This window comes from Ambystoma mexicanum, chromosome 3p (assembly GCF_040938575.1).
Source record: "Ambystoma mexicanum isolate Mex_15411 chromosome 3p, UKY_AmexF1_1, whole genome shotgun sequence".
NCBI lineage: Eukaryota > Metazoa > Chordata > Amphibia > Caudata > Ambystomatidae > Ambystoma > Ambystoma mexicanum.
Window position 1 is genome coordinate 127,673,926 of NC_090925.1, and position 18,128 is coordinate 127,692,053.

General features: G+C 47.8%; 1 protein-coding gene across 1 annotated transcript in view; it reads left to right on the forward strand.

The window, feature by feature from the left end:
* Positions 1-13,755: 13,755 nt before the first annotated feature.
* The window catches only part of LOC138580156 (C-type lectin domain family 2 member D-like), a 67,263-nt gene continuing 62,890 nt past the window's right edge, over positions 13,756-18,128 (forward strand). Inside the window, exon 1 of the mRNA XM_069650486.1 lies at positions 13,756-14,139. Within this exon, the coding sequence (XP_069506587.1) occupies positions 14,016-14,139 (124 nt within the window). The 5' untranslated portion in view covers positions 13,756-14,015. The remainder of the gene's footprint in view (positions 14,140-18,128) is intronic.

Consider the following 18,128-nt stretch of genomic DNA (forward strand, 5'->3'; position numbering starts at 1 on the left):
TCTGCCCTACATTGACCAAGGGCTGGCCCAGATCCAGGGGTCACAGGTATTCACTGCAATAGACCTGACCAATGGGTACTGGACCGTGCCTCTCAGTAAGGAGGACCAATACAAACTGGCTTTTACCTTTGGGGGCCAGCAGTACACATGGACCCGGACTCCCTTCGGATACCTCAACTCCGGCAATGAATTCAACATTTGCCTACATAAGGCCATGCCCGACCTGGGTGCAAGGGGTAACCTGGCTTATGTAGATGATGTCCTCATCAAAAGTTCATCTGTGGAGGAAAGTGGAAGCACTTCAGAAACTGAAGGATCCCACAACTCTGCGGGAACTAAGGAGCCTCCTTGAACTGACTAATTACAGCAGAAAGTTCATTGAGGGCTACGGAGAGATCACTAGACCCCTGATTCATCTCCTGAAGGGGGGGGGGTCAAGTGGGAATGGGGTCCAGAACAATCCGAGGCAGTAAGACAACTCAAAAGAAGCCTCTCACAAGCGCCTTGCCTAGCTTACCCTGTCAGAAACAAGGAGTTCTTCCTGGAGACAGGGTTCTCTAATACGTGCTTGACGGCAGTATTATACCAAAAGCATGACAAGGTCAATAAAGTAATCTCCTATGCGAGCAAAACTTTATCCTCTGTGGAGGAAAAATTCAATGATTGTGAGAAGGCACTCCTGGCAACGGTGTGGGCATTGAAAAATTACCGTCCGTTTATCCAGGGGGAACACATCATAGTGGAGACTCCACACCAGCCTCTGCAATATCTAAAAAAGTGACAGAATCCGGGCCGGAAATGTGAGTAATTCCCGAATTACTTCCTGGATTCTGTCAATGCAAGGCTTTCCTGTGGAGGTCAGATATGGCCAAAACAAGAAGAGTCCCCTCGCGCAAGGTCTGGCTGACTTGCATGATTGTGCCAGAGAAAACTGTCTCGAGGACCAAAGTCTAAAAATCAAGGACAACATGGAGGCATACCTTAATTCCCCACATAAAGTCTTTGAAGAAGACAAGTATGAGGGAATGCCCACTGTCTATGTGGATGGATGCTCGTACCATGTTGACAACAACGGGGAGAAAGAACGGTTGGCCGGCGTAGGGAATGCATGGGTGAAGGAGTTTCCAGAACCCTCCGCTGGATACAAAATTGGTGCCCGAAGTAGTCAGGTGGCAGAATTGATGGCTGTGCATCAGGCCATCCTCACTGCTGTCCAAAATCAACTCCACGAACTGGTCATAATCACAGATTCGGATTATGTACGGAACGGGTTCGTTGAGCAACTGGTTAATTGGAAAACCAGAGGCATGTTATGTGCTAATAACAAACCCTTGAAACATGGGAAGTTAATCCAAAATATTGATGATCTAGTCACATCGAATGGGATGGCCATCTACTGGAAAAAGATCAAGGGTCATTCCAAAGTAGAGGGACCAGACAAAACTGGAAATGACTTAGCTGATGAGCTGGGCAAAACCGGGGCCATCCAAGGGGATCTAATCGAAATAGAGTCCCTGTTGGGGGAAATCCAGGTCACTGCTATCACTAGGTCCCAGACAAATGCTCACAATGACAAATGCTCACAATGATCTTTCAACTGCACAATGGAGTAAGGAGACCCCTGATGCTGATTTGATTACAGCTCAGAAGGGGGATCCAATAATTGGTAAGTTTTACCAACACCTTGAGGACCCTGAGAACTTTCCCCTGACGGATACTGATTACATTGGGAAAGAGGACCTAAGAGTGTTGATGAAATGTCCAAAAATGTTCTGAATCCAAGACGGTTTGTTGGTAAGGAAATCCCAAGCTGGCCATGATCAGTGGGTGGTTCCTACCTCATTCCGAAGCCTGATGTTAAGTCACGCCCATGATGCGGCCACTGCCGGTCATAGAGGGTTTCATACAACACTTGAAATCTTAAGAGAGGTTGCATACTGGCCACACATGGGGCAGGACCTCGACCAATACTTGAAGGGGTGTCTTGTGTGTGCACAAGTTCAGCCATCATCCCTCACACACCGTGCGCCTCTCCAAAAGAGGGGGATGACACTGCCATGGTCAGATTTGCAAATCGACTTTGTAGGCCCTGTAATTCGCTCGTCTAGAGGAAACAAGGACATGTTGATCGTTACATGCTTGTTTACCAAGTGGGTGGAATGTCTCCCAGCCCCAAACTGCAAGGCAGAAACAGCAGCTGCCCTGATGATTAACCACATCTTTTCCCGTTTTGGTCTACCTCAAAGGATTGAGTCAGACAGGGGTAGCCACTTCACCAGTGAAGTGATGACAAAGATGTGGGAGATACTAGGGGTGAAAAGGAAGCTACACATTGCTTACAGGCCAGCTTCTTCTGGTGCAGTAGAACGCTACAACCAGACAATTGTGAGCATATTAAAAAAGTTTGTGGCAGATTCTGTGCCAAGTTGGGATATCCGACTACCTCTGGTCCTAATGGCCATCAGATCTACCCCTTCATCTGCAACCAAAATGTCACCATTTGAGTTGATGACGGGGCGCAAGATGGTGCTTCCCCAGCATTTGCTCTACAGGACCCAAGAGCAGACACTGATAAATGCCTCCACAACACATGAGTATGTGGAGAATTTAAGGAAACACCTTCAACATGCTTTTGCCTATGCTCAGCGGAATCTAGAAAGATCAGCCGAGAGCATAAAGACCCACTATGATTTAAAAACTACCCGAAAGGAATATAAGGTGGGTGATCGGGTCTATCTATACAATTTCCAAAGGAACCAGGCCAAACAGCGAAAATGTTTGCCTACATGGAAGGGACCCTTTGAAATTATAGACAAGATCTCCCCTGTGGCCTACAAAATCTGCATCCCCAAAGGTAATTTGGTGGAAGGGGAAGATAAGTGGGTCCATATTAATCAGCTGAAGTGTTGCCATCCCAGGCACACTCTGCAGCAACTGGAGGAGTCCTCTGCAATACCAGAGGGGGCCGCTCCAGAGTAATTCAGTTCCAACCCTAAAATATCCCATATATAGTCGCTAAAATATTATGATGCTTGTAAGCCACTGTCTCTGAATTATATCTTGTTTTTAAAAATTGGAATGCTATGTCTATTGAAGTATAAAATGTATATGTCACCCCACTATATCAATAGTGGGGGAGAAATGTCTATGAATAGGTATTGCCGCTTTCCTTTGTCGTCCTAGGAGAAAGAAAACATGGAGACTGACCACGGAAGGCGACCTGGGGACCGGGAGCGAAGATCCGAGGGGCCCGGGGTACCACCCAATCCTCCCATCAGGACCAGCAAGGAGAACTGATTGATCGACTGGAGGGAGGAAAAGATGCTGAACTGGGGCATCTATGGAATTGGAAGAAGAGGAGGCGAACATCCCAGATCTTGCGAGTTCCATCAGTGAAAGGGCAGAATGGCCATCGCAAGAGGGGGGGCTTGTGGGATGTTTTTACCCATGCATCCAATCCCTACCATAAAACTGTGCAGTACTGGCATGGAAAACATCATGATGGCCAGAACTCCCCAGAGAGTGCACAGGGAAAACATGAAGAATAGGCTGCCACCCATTTTTGCCTATGTTGTGAGCACAGGAGGGCACTGCCTAAAACCACCATTGGGCTAAACAAACAGTAGCCTGAAACCATTGGAATGGCAATGCTGATTGCCAAAAAGTAACTCAGAACTGTGGGGAATTCATTTTCTTAATCCCCAAAATGGTTGCAATATCGGTACTCACCACTATCAGAAAGCCGGCGTTTTAAAACCACCAGACTTTCTGTGTAAAACTGAACAGAGGAACCCAAACCAGACCAAGGAAAGACTTGCTAAGAGGTGGATACAATGTAAAACTATATTCTGAAATGACTTGAAGGAAGTAATTATTTAATGTATAGGTAAAAATTGTAAGTTTGATTTAAACTGGGAACTAAAGTGACATTTAGCTGAATTCTGCCTGACAAATACCCCCGACAGGAGAAACCTGCTCAGCCACTCTTCCCAGGCCTAGCTGCATCCTGCTTTCCCACCAAAAGGAGTTGACACCTCTCTGATTGAATTACCTGGGGACTGCAGGAAACTGAACAATGGACTCAGGCAAATGTTACATTGGGGGGGCCGTAAAGTGGCTTCCTCTTGGGAGAAGTGGGAGGAGAAGTGCCTCTGGGAGCCACCCGAGCTGGAGGCGGGGGCAGACAAAAGCTTCCCCCCATGTGCTTTTGAACCTAAACCACACCCATCTGGGCCAGAACATAATTTTAAAAAAAGATGGATAATTCATAGTACGGACTTGTCAGAATTATATAAGTAATATCATTATTCTTGTGATTTTTCTGTGCACGTTTTAAGAGGTTTATTGGGACCCTGTGATGTATGCTGGGGGGTTGCTAGTGGAAAATAGGGTCTTACTCCAAATGTCTGCATGTTAAAAATTTGACACTTCATCAATTAATGTCCATACTCCTTGCACACGTGTGTAATTTTTGGTAAATGTCCGATATTGGTAAACCAGTCAAAAAGCGCAAAATGTTGTCATTTTTGAATGCAAGCCCCATGGAAGATCAGAGGCGGACAAGCATGGACCATAAGGAATATATAATGTGTACATGTAATTTCAACAAATTGTGTATCTGGGAAATATGTATTTGAATCAAATATAGATTTGTGGGCAAATTGACCAGGGGAGGATCCTCTGACCCATAAACAGACCTCATCATGATGACAATCCATTTCCTTCCCCCAATCATGGGAGAGGGGAGAATTGGGCCAATGACAAGTAGAGAGGGTCAGGCTCAGTTATGCCACGCACACACTCACTTCCAAAACACATAAAAAGAGACTGCTGGGACAGGTAGAGACATTCAATTCCATTTTCTGCGCGACGCTCTGCCGGGAGACTCCAGACTTCACATCCATCAATCTTCAGAGACCAGAAATTTACTTCAGAATTTAAAGCAAGGGCCTAAACCCACAAACTGAGAACTCTTCTCAGCAGGCCTCAGCATCCTTAAAATCATTTGCAAACTATTCCACAGCCGGGTGAGCTGTCTGAATTCTTTGCCAAGAACCTTTGCCAGTACCCAGAAAGCAGTGTTACATCCAGAATCCACTTGATCCGGACCGGAAAGCAGAGCAGTATCCAGAACCAGAGGCCGCTGTATCCAGAGAGGCTAGACCAGCAGAGCAGAGCTCACCCAGACCGCTGTGAGCAGAACCAGAGATCCGGATCGCTGTGAGCAGAACCGGTGCCTGATTGACCCGCCGAGCAGACAGAACCGCCGCCGGACGTGTTGACCAGATCCGTGACAAGGCCTATTTCAAATTTATATTGTGAGTACCTAGCAGAACTGTGCAGAACCAATCTCTTAGTTAAAATAATCTAATTCAAGCTATTTTAACCTAAGTAGAACTGCCTCCCAGTAATCCTGTCATCTGTCATTCTAAAGCTGCGAGCTGTCATCTGTCATTCTAAAGCTGCAAACTGTCACCTGTCATTTTGAGTTTTACTTTAAATCCGAAAATCTACCTTTATTAAATCGTCCGTATCTCTTGAACCGTTTGGGCTAGGAACTAAATTTCATTTTAAAGCTGTGACTCTAGGCTTTCCAACGAACATAGAACCGACTTTTACCACGATTTGTGATTTTGGCTCAATTTCTCCACTTGTCAAAATAGCAGCTTCATTCTTTCCTTTGTTAAAAATCCATTTGAAACCTGGTAATAACTCATAGAGCATTGCTAAAGTGAGCCTGAACTAATACCAACAAGCATCTCTCACTCACCCTGAATCTCTAGAGGGAATTAAAATCAGTTAGCACATTTTCCCATCCATTGCCATCACATTTAAAAGCATTTTGGGCCTGTGTTTCAAACCTCTGCCTGTTTCCTCTAAGCTTGCTAGGGGGGGGGAACTGAATTCCGTATTGTATTTGATTGTATTCCCGAAGACTGTGTGTGTTACTTCCATCTCCTTGCATTGCATATAGGGGGGGTGAATTGCCACCAGGGGAAAAGTGATTACATTGTCTTTTGTTGAAAGCCATATCAAGTTATTTTCTGTACTGCATTTCATTCATCATTGCGTTTCCTTGAACCATATAAAGCATTCTTTCCCACCTTATTCTTCTGTTCCTCTTCATAAATTACCTCTTGTTGATTACTGCTCATATTCACAAGTGTAATATCCATTATCAATTTATTTATAGAAGTGTGATATATATATATATATATATATATATTGTTTATATTTCTCAAATAAACCTTTTAATTTGCAAAACAGACCTACTTCTTGGCTCATTGGGGTCAGGGGGATTCTAAGCGAGGGGTGTTATACAAGGGTTGTCATCCAGAGTACTGAACTGGACCTAAAAATACATCAATAAGGGTTTCCCTCAGCATCCCAGACTAGGCATTGACTTAGCTGTAGTGTTGAAGTGAAGCCGCTTAACACTCCCTCTCCACACCGTGCCTATGTCCTTCCATTGTTGTCCTCCCTCTCCACACCATGCCTATGTCCTTCCATTGTTGTCCTCCCTCTCCACGCCCTGCCTAAATCCTTTCATTGCTGTCCTCCCTATCCACGTCCTGCCTAGACTCCTCGTCCCAGTGTTGTCCACCCTCTTCCTAGTCTCGTCCTCCCTCTCCACGCCCTGCCCGTGTCCTTGCCATTGTTGTGCCTGCATCCCCAAGCTCTGCTACCACCTCCCCCTTCCTCCTGTGTCCTCGGTTATTTATGACTGCTCGCTGCACAGAGATCAGTAAGCCGTCCACTCGATACAACTCCTGTGTAAGTTGCAGAGGAGCCCAGGGGAGTGACAGGGGACACCAGCTGGGCAAAAGGAGAGAAAATAAACCCCAGTACCAAACTGCCAGATCTGAGGATGGGGAACACATACCAAGGCGCGAGAGCTGGGCACAAGCAGGGGCTGCTCACACAGCAGTAGTCTGTATTGGGTCAAGCGTTGGTAAATCCATGGCTATCAGGGCTGTTTGCAATGCAAGTACCCTGGGCTGTGCACAACACACGTGTAAGCTGTACACAACGCATTGTCTTTTGAGCATGGGCGTACATACATACTCCCTGTTGGGCTAAGTGGCTCAGGCTCTTCACATCGGGAGAGTAGTGCCCAGTATCGATGAGTAAAAGTACTAATACATGTTGTGAACTTTGTGTCATGGTCCCACGTGTTATTGCAGTCAGTTACTGTGGGAGGCGAGGGTGCCAAGCTGCTGTGTGGGTGTGTGCAGGGCTTCATGTATTGCCAGTGCCACCGTTGAGTTGTCGAGCTGTACGTGGAGCAATGTAGGCTTTGTGAAGGCTTCTGTTGTGCACCGATGCCTGTATGTGCTGTGAAGACCACATATAGGGACTGAATCTGATTCATGGAATTTTTTGCACGATTCAAAGTGACTTTGCACTACTGCAAAGTCACTTTTCAGCAGTGCAAAGTCAGTTTGAACCATGCAAAAAATTCAATGAATCGGGCCCATAGTTGGCAACGGCAAACCCTGTGCGTTCTACCGTTGTACACCGAGGGTTGTGTGTACTGTGAATACTGTTCTGTCCCGAGGCAGTAAAGACTGTCTGTATGGTGCAAGCTGCTGGTGGCTCCTGAGCACTGTGTGCACTGTCAGAGCTGTACACGGAATGATGTGTGTATTATGAATGCTGCTGTTGCACACTACAGTGAGGAGGAATGCATATATAAGGCTGGTGTAGAGTTTTGTGTCACTGTGTTGTGAAGTTTGCTGGTGTGTACACGGTGCATGGTCAAGACTGTATACTCCGTGGTGTGTGTGTATTATGAAGGCTGCTCATGTTCACTGAACATTGTGTTTATTGTGAAGGCTTGAGCTCGCAAGTTCAGAGCTGTACTGAGACCTGTATCCTTGAGGCTTATTGAGAGATGCACGCAGAGCGCACTGTGTATTCAGGCTTCCTGCAAAGGCTGAGGATGAGTACGCATGCGCAGTCAGCAGGACTTATCACGAATATGTATGTGTATGCCAACTAAATACATTATTATCACGTTAATAATGCACTTTGTTCGCATACACATACATATACATTTTTTACGGATCCTTTAATATGTTTTGCACATTTAGTGCTTACTAGAATCATGGAGGTTATAAAACAAAGTGTCTGCTGGGTTCAGGTTCTTCATCTGCAGGGTTTGTGCTCTGTCCATCCCTTTTGGAGTCGCTCCTGACACGGCTTCACTCTACTCTGTTATTTTTGTTAGCCTGGCTCTCATAAAGTGAAAAGTATTGCACCCCCGGGACCTCGGAAAGACAGGCACACCACATTCCTGGTGTCAAGAAATCCTATCCGTTAAGTAATGACTGAGCATGCGCACGCATGCTCAGTCAGCAGGGTAGGATTTTTTGACACATAGCAAAAAGTGATGTTACACCAGGTATAATCGCGAAAATGTGCGATTATTAAGCCCTCCCCTCTAGGACTCATATTGGTGTATGGTCCTGGAGGGGAGGGCTTAGGCGCAGCGGTATTCAAACTGTGGGGCGCGCCCCTCTGGTGGGCTGCAGCATCATGCCTAGGGGGGGCGCGCATCCACAGTTTAAAAAAAAAAAAAAAAGGATAAATGACCAAAGGGTCGGCTGTTGCTTCATTAACAAGCAGCAGCCCGATGCATGGCCCCTGCCACACATGCTTAGTGCGACAGGGCCGGGCCTTTGTGAGGTCTCAGGCTCCATTAGGAGCCTATTAATGAAGACAAAAGAAAAAGCACACACCTTCTTTTGCCTTGATGATGGTTATCGCGGCAAAATAATGTGTGTGCTTTTTTGTCTTCATGAATAGGCTCCTAATGGAGCCTGAGGCCCCGCAAAGGCCCGGCCTCTGTCGCACTATGGGTGGTGGTACCAGGGTCGGATTGGCCCCTGGCCGGGCCGAAATTGTCCCTGGGGAGTAAGGGCCGGTTTCAGGCCATGCTTGGGCCGGTTTGAAAAAAGAAATTCGGAAAAAATCCTTTTTTTCAAATTTCTTTTTTCATTTTTTATTCTTCAAAAACCTTTCATCCTTCTTGGGTCGATATAAGTACCAACACAGATTGGGTGATTAAGGGTAAGTGCTATATAATACCATATTATCATGTGGCCTTGGACGTCTGCTTGGAGTCACAGTATTTTGACAATATGGATCTATGCACACAGATATTAATGATACGTATGGTGATCCATTCTTGTATGAAATGTATATCACCTTAGTGAAATCATAACCATATTTTTCGTAGTGTAGTTTACTTAGGAACAATGCTATTTGATGCCACTTCCTATTTTGTCAAGGGGTGAAAGGTTGTGTTTCATCGCTTCCCGGGATGTCACTTTGGTGTGTGGTCAAATTACATCACTTGCGGTGATATCATCATAGGTCAAGTGTCGTGAGGCGAGAGGTGGGCCACATTTTTGAGGCAAGGGGTGGGTCACTTTTTTTTGGGTGACCGGGCCTATTTCTTGTCCCAGTCCGACCCTGGGTGGCAGCAGTGGTGTGGAACTGCCCAAGTGTCACAGAAGTGCTAGAACATATTTGGGCACAAGCACCCACTGTTTTACAAATTAAGCACTTGGTATACACATGCAGTTGCAATTAAATGTTCATTAAAAAAGTATGCCCTCAAGAGTATGCTATCACAGAGAAACGGGGACCCCAAAGCTAGTTCAGCTACCCACTCCCAGGCGTGCTACTGAACAGGTAGATGTAAGTCGAGAGCCAACCAACCTCTTTCTCCTATCTGTGCTACTGTACCATACAAATTAGGGGGAATCACTCTCCTGCAGCCTCTCTCCCAGTCATCGATTCTTGATAATTTACTGGTGCAGTCACAAAAAAAAGATTTTTTGGGGGTTCATTTTGTTTACAAAAGTAGCGCATTGCTAAAACCCCCTGGCTGCCAGTTCATTGTCCTTGAAGCGTCCCAGGCTCCCTACCCCCTGAGAGCCACCAACCTTGGGTGCTGTTTTATAACAAATGAAAGAGGCAGACAGAACAATAACTCTGTGAGTCAACTGAGAGATGAATGCACTCATGCTCCATTGAGAGAGAGGCTTTGAAAATGTAGCTCTGACAAATCAGAGAATCGGGGGGCAAAGAAGCACTGCACATCTCTGCTCCCTCTTCATGACTTTGCGGTTGCCACCTGAAAGGTTGCCAGCAGCTAACCTGCCATCCTGTCCCAACTCCATGCTTTGTGTGCTATTCCCTGGTCAACCAAACCCTGTGAACTCATAGGCCGCATAAGACCCACAGAAGTCTTTTTTACCCCCCGCCCTGAATGTTTCTTGCACTAGTGCTATTAACGCATGCAGCTCCAAGGTATAATATTAACAACCAGTGTTTGTGGGTAAAGGGTTGGCATAAAGTCTCTATTTCAGAGCCAGAGTCAAATGATAAGGTGCTTGGCTTGTGGCAGTATGGAGTTCCAGGCCTCTGCTTGGACGCCGGGTTCTGCAACCTTTAGCTCTGCAGATGTGTTGGACTACAATGCTCATCAGCCCCAGCCAGCATAGTCAATGGTGATGGATCATAGGAGTCGTAGTCCAAAACATCTGGAGAGCCACATGTTTAAGACCCCTGGCTTTAAGGAACAGGAAGTAAAATAATCCATGAAAGTAACAGGAGTATGATGTTCCTGGATCTACATGGGTAAAATAAAAGTAGACTAGAAGAACAGCCTGGGGGCATCAAGTTTATGTAGGATGGAATGGTGGGGGTCTGAGTCACCTGAGGAGACAGGGGTATTTTACAGGTCTGAAACCTGGTAATCCACTTTACAAAAAAAGACAACATGGAGAGAGGTAATGTCTCTGTGTGGCCTGTAAATCTGCCAAGATACCACCAAACTGTACTACCATTACTGCCACTTGGTCTGGCGGTATTACTGCCGGATTACAAGTGGTGGCAGGCAGTGTTAGTCCCCATTAATTGGAGTCCATAGGACTCCATGGTGGATTTCAGCGGTATTACCCCCATAATCCCAAAATTCTCTGTAATTTTATGCAAAGCTGCATTTTATTTTTATAAGGTTATTTTACTCACTGAATGCTGATCAAGTGTTTTAAGTCTGGACTTTATTAACTGGGTGCTTGTAATTGCAGCACAAGCACTCTTTGCAAATGTAAACTAGGGGTGTGTTTACAATGTTGCTTGTTCCAAAATACATCTCCTAGTGTGCTGCTTTGGGTCAGGTGGCCCCCTTTAAACTGTACACAATGATACATTGCCTGGTTGACATACTATGTGATTTGTGTATTTTATAAAGGAAACTAAGACCACTAGAACTCACCACCCCAGAAACTCCCAATCCCACCTTTGGGGGCATTCCTGTGGACATGGGAAGACAGAGGAAAGAATTAATTAAAAAAAGTATTTGCCTTCAAGAGGAAGCTATACCTTTGCAAAAGAACATTTGGAGCTGGGCAAGCCACCTAGCAACATTAAGGTCCAGCTTTGATGAATACTTCCCTGAAGTAAATGCTGGCATTAATGACTGGGTGATGCAGACCTTTCTGGCAGAGGAGGTGGTGCATCATCCATTTGATGCCCAGGAAGAGCTGATTGAGGTTCAGTCGGACACTACTCTGCAATCTGAATTTAGGAACATTGCAGTGGGTGAATTTTGACTGAAGGTAATCCTGGAGTATCCTACATTGGCATGGTCTGCTATACAGTCGCTCTTACCCTTTGGGTCTTACTACTTGTGCGAAATAGGCTTTTCAGCATTGGCTTTTTTGCTGACTCCTTCATTTTTTGAATAAGGGGTGTTTCAAATGAATGTTGAAAACCCGGAAAGTGGGAGTTTTTAAAACATGGAGACAACCATGGCTACAACATTTAGACGCGAGTGCTTCCATCAGTCCCAAACATCACCTGGGTGCAGGGTGAGCCTGGGAAACTGCTTTTTAACATTGTAGACTACTTTACCAGAATTTCTGCTGAAATACAATGTTAAAAGCAGTTAACACTCTTCCCCCCAAGTCTGAAACCACACTTGATTGCATTATACTTCAGCCAGGATTGCATTATACTTCAGCCAGGATCGCATTATACTTCAGCCAGGAATGCATTATACTTCAGCAGCACATCTGATGTGTCCACTGAAAGGTTTAAGATTAAGCTACATCCCTAACTCTATCTGGTTACCCAGAGCTAACATCTTAGCAAATGTCACTTGTGGCTGGCCAATCTACAGCAGCACTATTGTAAGTTTGAATTGTTGATGTTATACTGAACTATGGCACCACACACTTCTTGCTGGGTACTTTTTAATAGGGAAACGTCTTTACTTCTCGTTTCCCTTGAATTGGGAACTTTTTTTGTTGTTGGTGGTGGTGGTACTCCACCTTGCAGCTGTACCTTCTGTTTAGCAAGCATTTCATTCTCCCATCCTAGTTGTGTTCTTGGACGATTATAGAGCGGTGGATTAGGGGCAGTGATGGCTTACTGGAATGCAACTCGAAAGCGTAAATCTCCTTCTTTCTTGACTTTAGTATATGCAGTGCATGCTAGCCAATGTTTCCACTGTTCTAAGCTGCGCGCGCCAACACCCGCCCCCCCGTGCGCCGTTGTACCAAGTTGACGACTACAATGCAAATTTTTACATGCAAAAACTGCCAGTGATGTCAATTCCTATATTTGCCCCCCTCCCCCCCCCGGGAAATTCATAAGTCGGCTCCCCTGATTCTAGTGCACAAACTTCTGCTGCACCTGAAATCGCACTGAGTTTTCTACATTTTCATTATTATTAATTTATGAACCATCAAATGCACCTGGTCTAAGTTTCATTTATGTTGTGGCTTTGTGTGAATCATTGCCTAGTCAGTGACGTAGATGATATGAAAGTGTAACATTTGCCCCTAAATCATCTTTTGGGCAGCTGGAAATATCTGCACTTTTACTTGACGCAGTCTAATTGCCCTAGAAAGGGCACGAAATGGGTAGTTCGTTGGAGCTCCACTGCTGCATTTAACATGCAAATGGCCATCACCCTGATAGGATGCGGAGACCAGAAAGGTGCGGACTAAATTATTGCCCGGCCCTTGTCCAGGGGTCAGCTGGGCCTGGTAGATTCCCCACTCATCTCGATTATCCCGCCATTATGAAATCCCAGGAGGCAGCGGGAGCAGGTGGGCATGTAGTGACTTTTCCTGTAATTCAGCTGCCGCCGCGTCTTTATTTGGGCCCAAAAAGCGTTCACATAAGAGGTGCAGCACGAGTTGCAACTGGAGACCCCGAAGGGGCCCTGCCTGGGAGGGGGGACATGTCGTGTAAAGAGGGGCTCCTGGGCGCGTGGCATTGGGTAACATGGAAAGGGCGCAACGGGAGCAGTCAGAGTGCATCTAGGACAGCGCTTGTCATGGGTTTTCTGTTTGTGGGGGAGGGGAGGGCGTGTAAGGTGAGGTGTGCGGCCAAACACGGACATGTCTCGGTGTCTCCAGCTTTCTTTTATGGTGCTGAAGGAGCCCCCCTTTCCCCCTCACTGAAAACGCTAGGCCGGTGTTTGTGGCCCCAGGATGACGTGTGTGACAATGGTCCTGTGAGGCATTGGTGGCTGCTGCGGGTCGGGGCCAAGGCTGCTACTTTCGGTTTCAGTTCGGAGAATGTTGACTCTGTACGTGGGAGCGGCGCGAGTCCTGCACGTCATCCTTTAGGATGGGGAAGCGCCTGCGTGGGTCCGCCCACGCATCCGATAATTAAGAAGCCACAGTCCTGTGACGTGTCAGGTTCTTCAAGCAGAAGAGACGTGCAGCTGAGTCTTGCCAGCATGGGGATTGGCGGTGACCCCACGTGAGGGAGGGGAAGTATCGCGTACAGAGGAGCTCCTGGGCGCGTGGCATTGGGTAACCTGGAGAAGGGGCGGTCGGAGACCGTCTAGGCGACGCTGTGACTGGCTGGCATTCCTGTCATGGGGGCGGTGCGAGGCTTCGTGTGTTACTCCTCTGAGAGCGTGCCTGTGCACAGTCCTGGCAGGTCTTTCAAGCAGAAGAGGTGTGCAGCTGAATCTTGCCAGCATGGGGATTGGCGGTGACCCTACGGGTGTGGTCGACCCAGAGAAGGGACCCCTGCCTGGGAGGGAGGACGCATCGTCTAAGGAGGGGCTCCTGCGGCCCCCGGAAATCCCGGCGGCACGTACAAGTAGGTACACCAGGGTCAGTGGAGTAAATGGGATGCTAAATCGAGGGGGGTATCAGGGGGCGTGTCCTAAATGTGTGTACTTACACCACGCCCCTAACGTGATGCCCCCCCCTCTCGCCAATGGGGTGGGGGCAAGGTGGCTGGGGAAAGCAGGGGAGCTGGGGCGCACTGGCATTATTACTTTTGGTGTGACGCTAGTGTGCCCCAGCTCTCACAGGCAGCACTTTCATTCAAGGCACCGACGTGGTTTCAAACCACGGGCTCCTTCAATGAAAGATCTGCGTGATGACTCTACTCCGAAAAATTCAGAGACATCTAGCAGCCGTGTAGCCGATGCCACGGTTACACTGGCTGCCTGCACAAGTCAGTACTTCCGAAGTGCTGACACCTGCAGCAGTCGATGTAACTGTGCAGCGTTTCGCTACACGGCTGCCTGAGGTGTCGACATGGCATGGGCTAGTCTGCATCAGCCCCGACAGGGCTCCACCTCGGGAGACCCTCCTGGAGACTGCCAGGGCTCGGCCCAGCCCACTTAAAGCCCCGACCCGAGTCCTTCCAGGACCGCACTTACCATGTGAATGGGGGTGATCAGAAGTGAGAAGGGTGCATAATGCTGCAGGCTTTATGAAATAATGACTATGGCTTTAAACCCCAAGGGGGATTTGTTAGGCTCACATTAATCTGCATGATGCTATTGTGACTTTGCATGCAGGATAGGGGCAAAAGCCACCCTCCCCACCCCCACTCTCTCTACCCCACCAACTCTCTCTAAAAACCCAACTATCTACCCCCACCTTACACAACTCTCTATCCTCACAATCTCTATCCCACCAACAAACCCCCTCTCTACCCTGAACCCCCTAACCCCCTCTCCCTACCACTACCCATCCTACCCCCTTTCTCTGCTCAATCCTACCCCTCCTCTCTTTACCCCCACCGTACATCGTACCCGCCCTCTCTACCCCCCTCATCCTTCCTCTCACTTGTGCTTTATTTCTTACTCTCTCCCTTTCTCGCTCCAATTTCCTCTGGCTCATCATCGATGCACCCTCTCTCAATGGCTTCCTCCCTTGCTCTATTCCCTTTCTCATCCTCTTGCACACCTTATCACATTTTCCTTTGAAACTGTGCACTCTCCTCTTTGCACCCTGGTGCCTATAAATGCAAAGAACAGCAGTAAACGTCAAAACTATTGGCATTGCCGATGCATGTTCTGAAATGTGTCAAGCTGAGAGTTATCGCATTTGCTCCACTTGCTGGCTCGCTGGGAATTTTGTAACCCCTCTTGATTTAGGGTTTGGGAAAACCACTGGCCAGCGCCTCCATTCAGAACATTGTTCCTGCACCACTGTGCCCAAGTTTGGAATTTCTATATCATACAAAGATATCACGTTAATAAAGCACGTTTGTCTTGTTTGGGAAAGAATCATAACATCTACCAAGAAATCTGGTTTTCATTGCCTTGTACTTTCTACATAGCAGGCGTCAGTAGCTCACCCAGTCCCGGTTCTAGTCTTGGACTTCTGTTCCTTTCCTACCTTAACAATCAGGATGGCATGTCTCACACTGAAAACAAACAAGCATTGGCAAAGCCAATCGTTTTGTGTGTACGCTTGGGATAGGTATTTGCCAGGCACTGCCATAATGGTACTAACATCAGGAGTGAGGTACCAGCCTCCTCCGGCAGCTCACTGCACGACAGGAGGAGGCAGTTGCCAAAATGAGCATTGTTTCACCGTAGCATGAGCTCCACTAGAAGATGGCTGCCTCTGCACGGCTATCACCATAGAGCCTGCTTCCATCTGCAGTCAGCGATGCTCTTCCATCTGTGGTGGCTCACCTGACCCCCCGATTGGAGGAGTCCTTTCAAAATGCTCATTGGACTCCTAGCAAGCGGGCTGGGCTGGCGTCCCCCTATTGAAGGCCCCTTTTTAAGGTCCATAGCCTGTAAGGGCCTGTCCGGAGCTCCCTGCAGCTCGGGACGACTCCATGCGCCTTTCTACCCTGATGTTGTATCTAGCTTTGTCTGCACTGTGTGCACATGAGTGGAATGCTGTGCTTGAGTGATGTAGAATGCAGAGCAGAGAATGTTCTCTTATGAGACGGTTCCAGGGTTGTCATTTGGAGTATGTGATCCCTGAGAGAGGATGCCGGTGGATGTCATCTGTCCCAATTACTTGCCTGACTTAACGAACTGGACCTGATGTACTTGGAACTTAGTAAAGAAGTTAACAGTTCACCCAGAGATGTCAGTCATTATTGGCCAGGGATCCAACATAACAATTGGCGATGAGGATGCTGGCTGTGCTGGGGGGGATAGCACCAGGAGAGGGACACTCACCTACCCCCAAATTCTGAGATCCTCTCTCATGTAGGAGGCGCAGCAAGAGACAGTGGGATTATGAGGAGCTGCAAGGTGCAGTGAAGAGGCGCTGCGAGAGGCAGTGTAGAAGCAGCGGGATTCAAGAGGTGCTGCATGGTGCAGTGAAGAGGCGCTGCAAGGGCTGTGGGGCCTATTATGGTCATTCAAATAAGTGGCACTGCTAGGTACTGTGGAGGCTTGGGGGCCACCAGTGAAGAGAAAAAAGTGTGCTGGGCTAAGGGACAGCGAATTGTCATGTGACTGACACTAAAAGAAGATTATTGAGAGTGCCTGGGCTAAGAGACAGTGGGCTTGGAGCCCATTCACTGAGCACTGAAGCGGTCTGGGTCCATGGACATTGCAAATGTGAAATAAGGAAATGATTCAGGCTGCTGCGCTAGGTCTGCAGATCACTGGGTGTTCAGAGAGTAGCCTATATCAATTTTTGGTGTTCTGCAGTATCAATGCAGTGTGGTGGGTGAAAGCTGAACAGCATTTCCGGGGTTTTGTGAGGTGTACTGGTCGGTGAGCTGCTGCTCGAGTGGTGGTCCTGGAGTGCAGCGTTAGCGCTGCAGCGTGAGGTCTGGTTCATGGTAGAGATCATCCTTCTGCCTGACCAACGTCTGAATGGTGATGTAGGAGAGAATGCAGGGGGTGCTGTAAAGGGCCCCGGTGTAGTGAAGCATCACTACAAGGGGCGTACGTTTCATAGAATGTTGAAGGTGTCAAGAGAAAGAAAAAGGAACCCTGCTACGTGCTGAGACGTCGCAACATAGCGTCTGTTTATTCAAGGTTCTCGTTTCCTTGATATGCCCCGAGCAGCGTGTTGCCACTGGAGATGGCGCTACCCAATAATGAGGAAGGCAAGCCGAGGGAAAAGCAATGTGAGGAGTGGAGTTGGTGAGGAGAGTTGAGTCTGCAGGAGTCCGCGGGAGTCAGCGGGAGGAATGGACTCGTCTCAGAAATCCTCGAGGCTCTCATGCCACCAAGATCGAAAAGGCACCAGAAATGAGCGACTTGAAGAAACAGTAGCAGAATCAGACACGGTCCAAAGCCGGCGTCGTCTAAGGAGCGATAAAACACCAGTTAAGAGGCTGAAGGCAAAGATTTTCACCAGTGAAGAAGCAGTTTAAGAAACGTATGAAGAGTCCCAAGCTCCCATGTTGCAGCAAAACAACGTGAGCACTGAGGACGTATTAAATGCTTCAGCCCTGTTAGATCAAACTCAAGGCGAAGATCCACAAGACACGCAAATGGAACTAAGCGCCAAGGAAAACGACTTACCCAATCACGAGGCGTGCAGCGCCCCGCTTACCGCCAGTTTGGCGAGTGGGTCTCCGGCAGGGGCGGTCGAAGGGCGGCCACTGAAGGACACTCAGCAGAAGCGCTGCAGGGCTCAGGCGCGGGAGTCAGGAAGCGATGTGGAGTCAGCAACGAAACTCCTCGCCGGCACTCCGGGCTTGTCTGAACTTGGGGATAAACGGAGGTAGCCCGATGCGGAAGGAGAGCGAAGAGGGGCCCGACCACGAGAGAAGTCGAAGTGTGTCGAGCAGCCCCAAAGGACGTGAAGGAGCAGACTCGGCAACACAAACATCAAAGAGCCCGAAAATAGGTTGTGAAAGTGCAG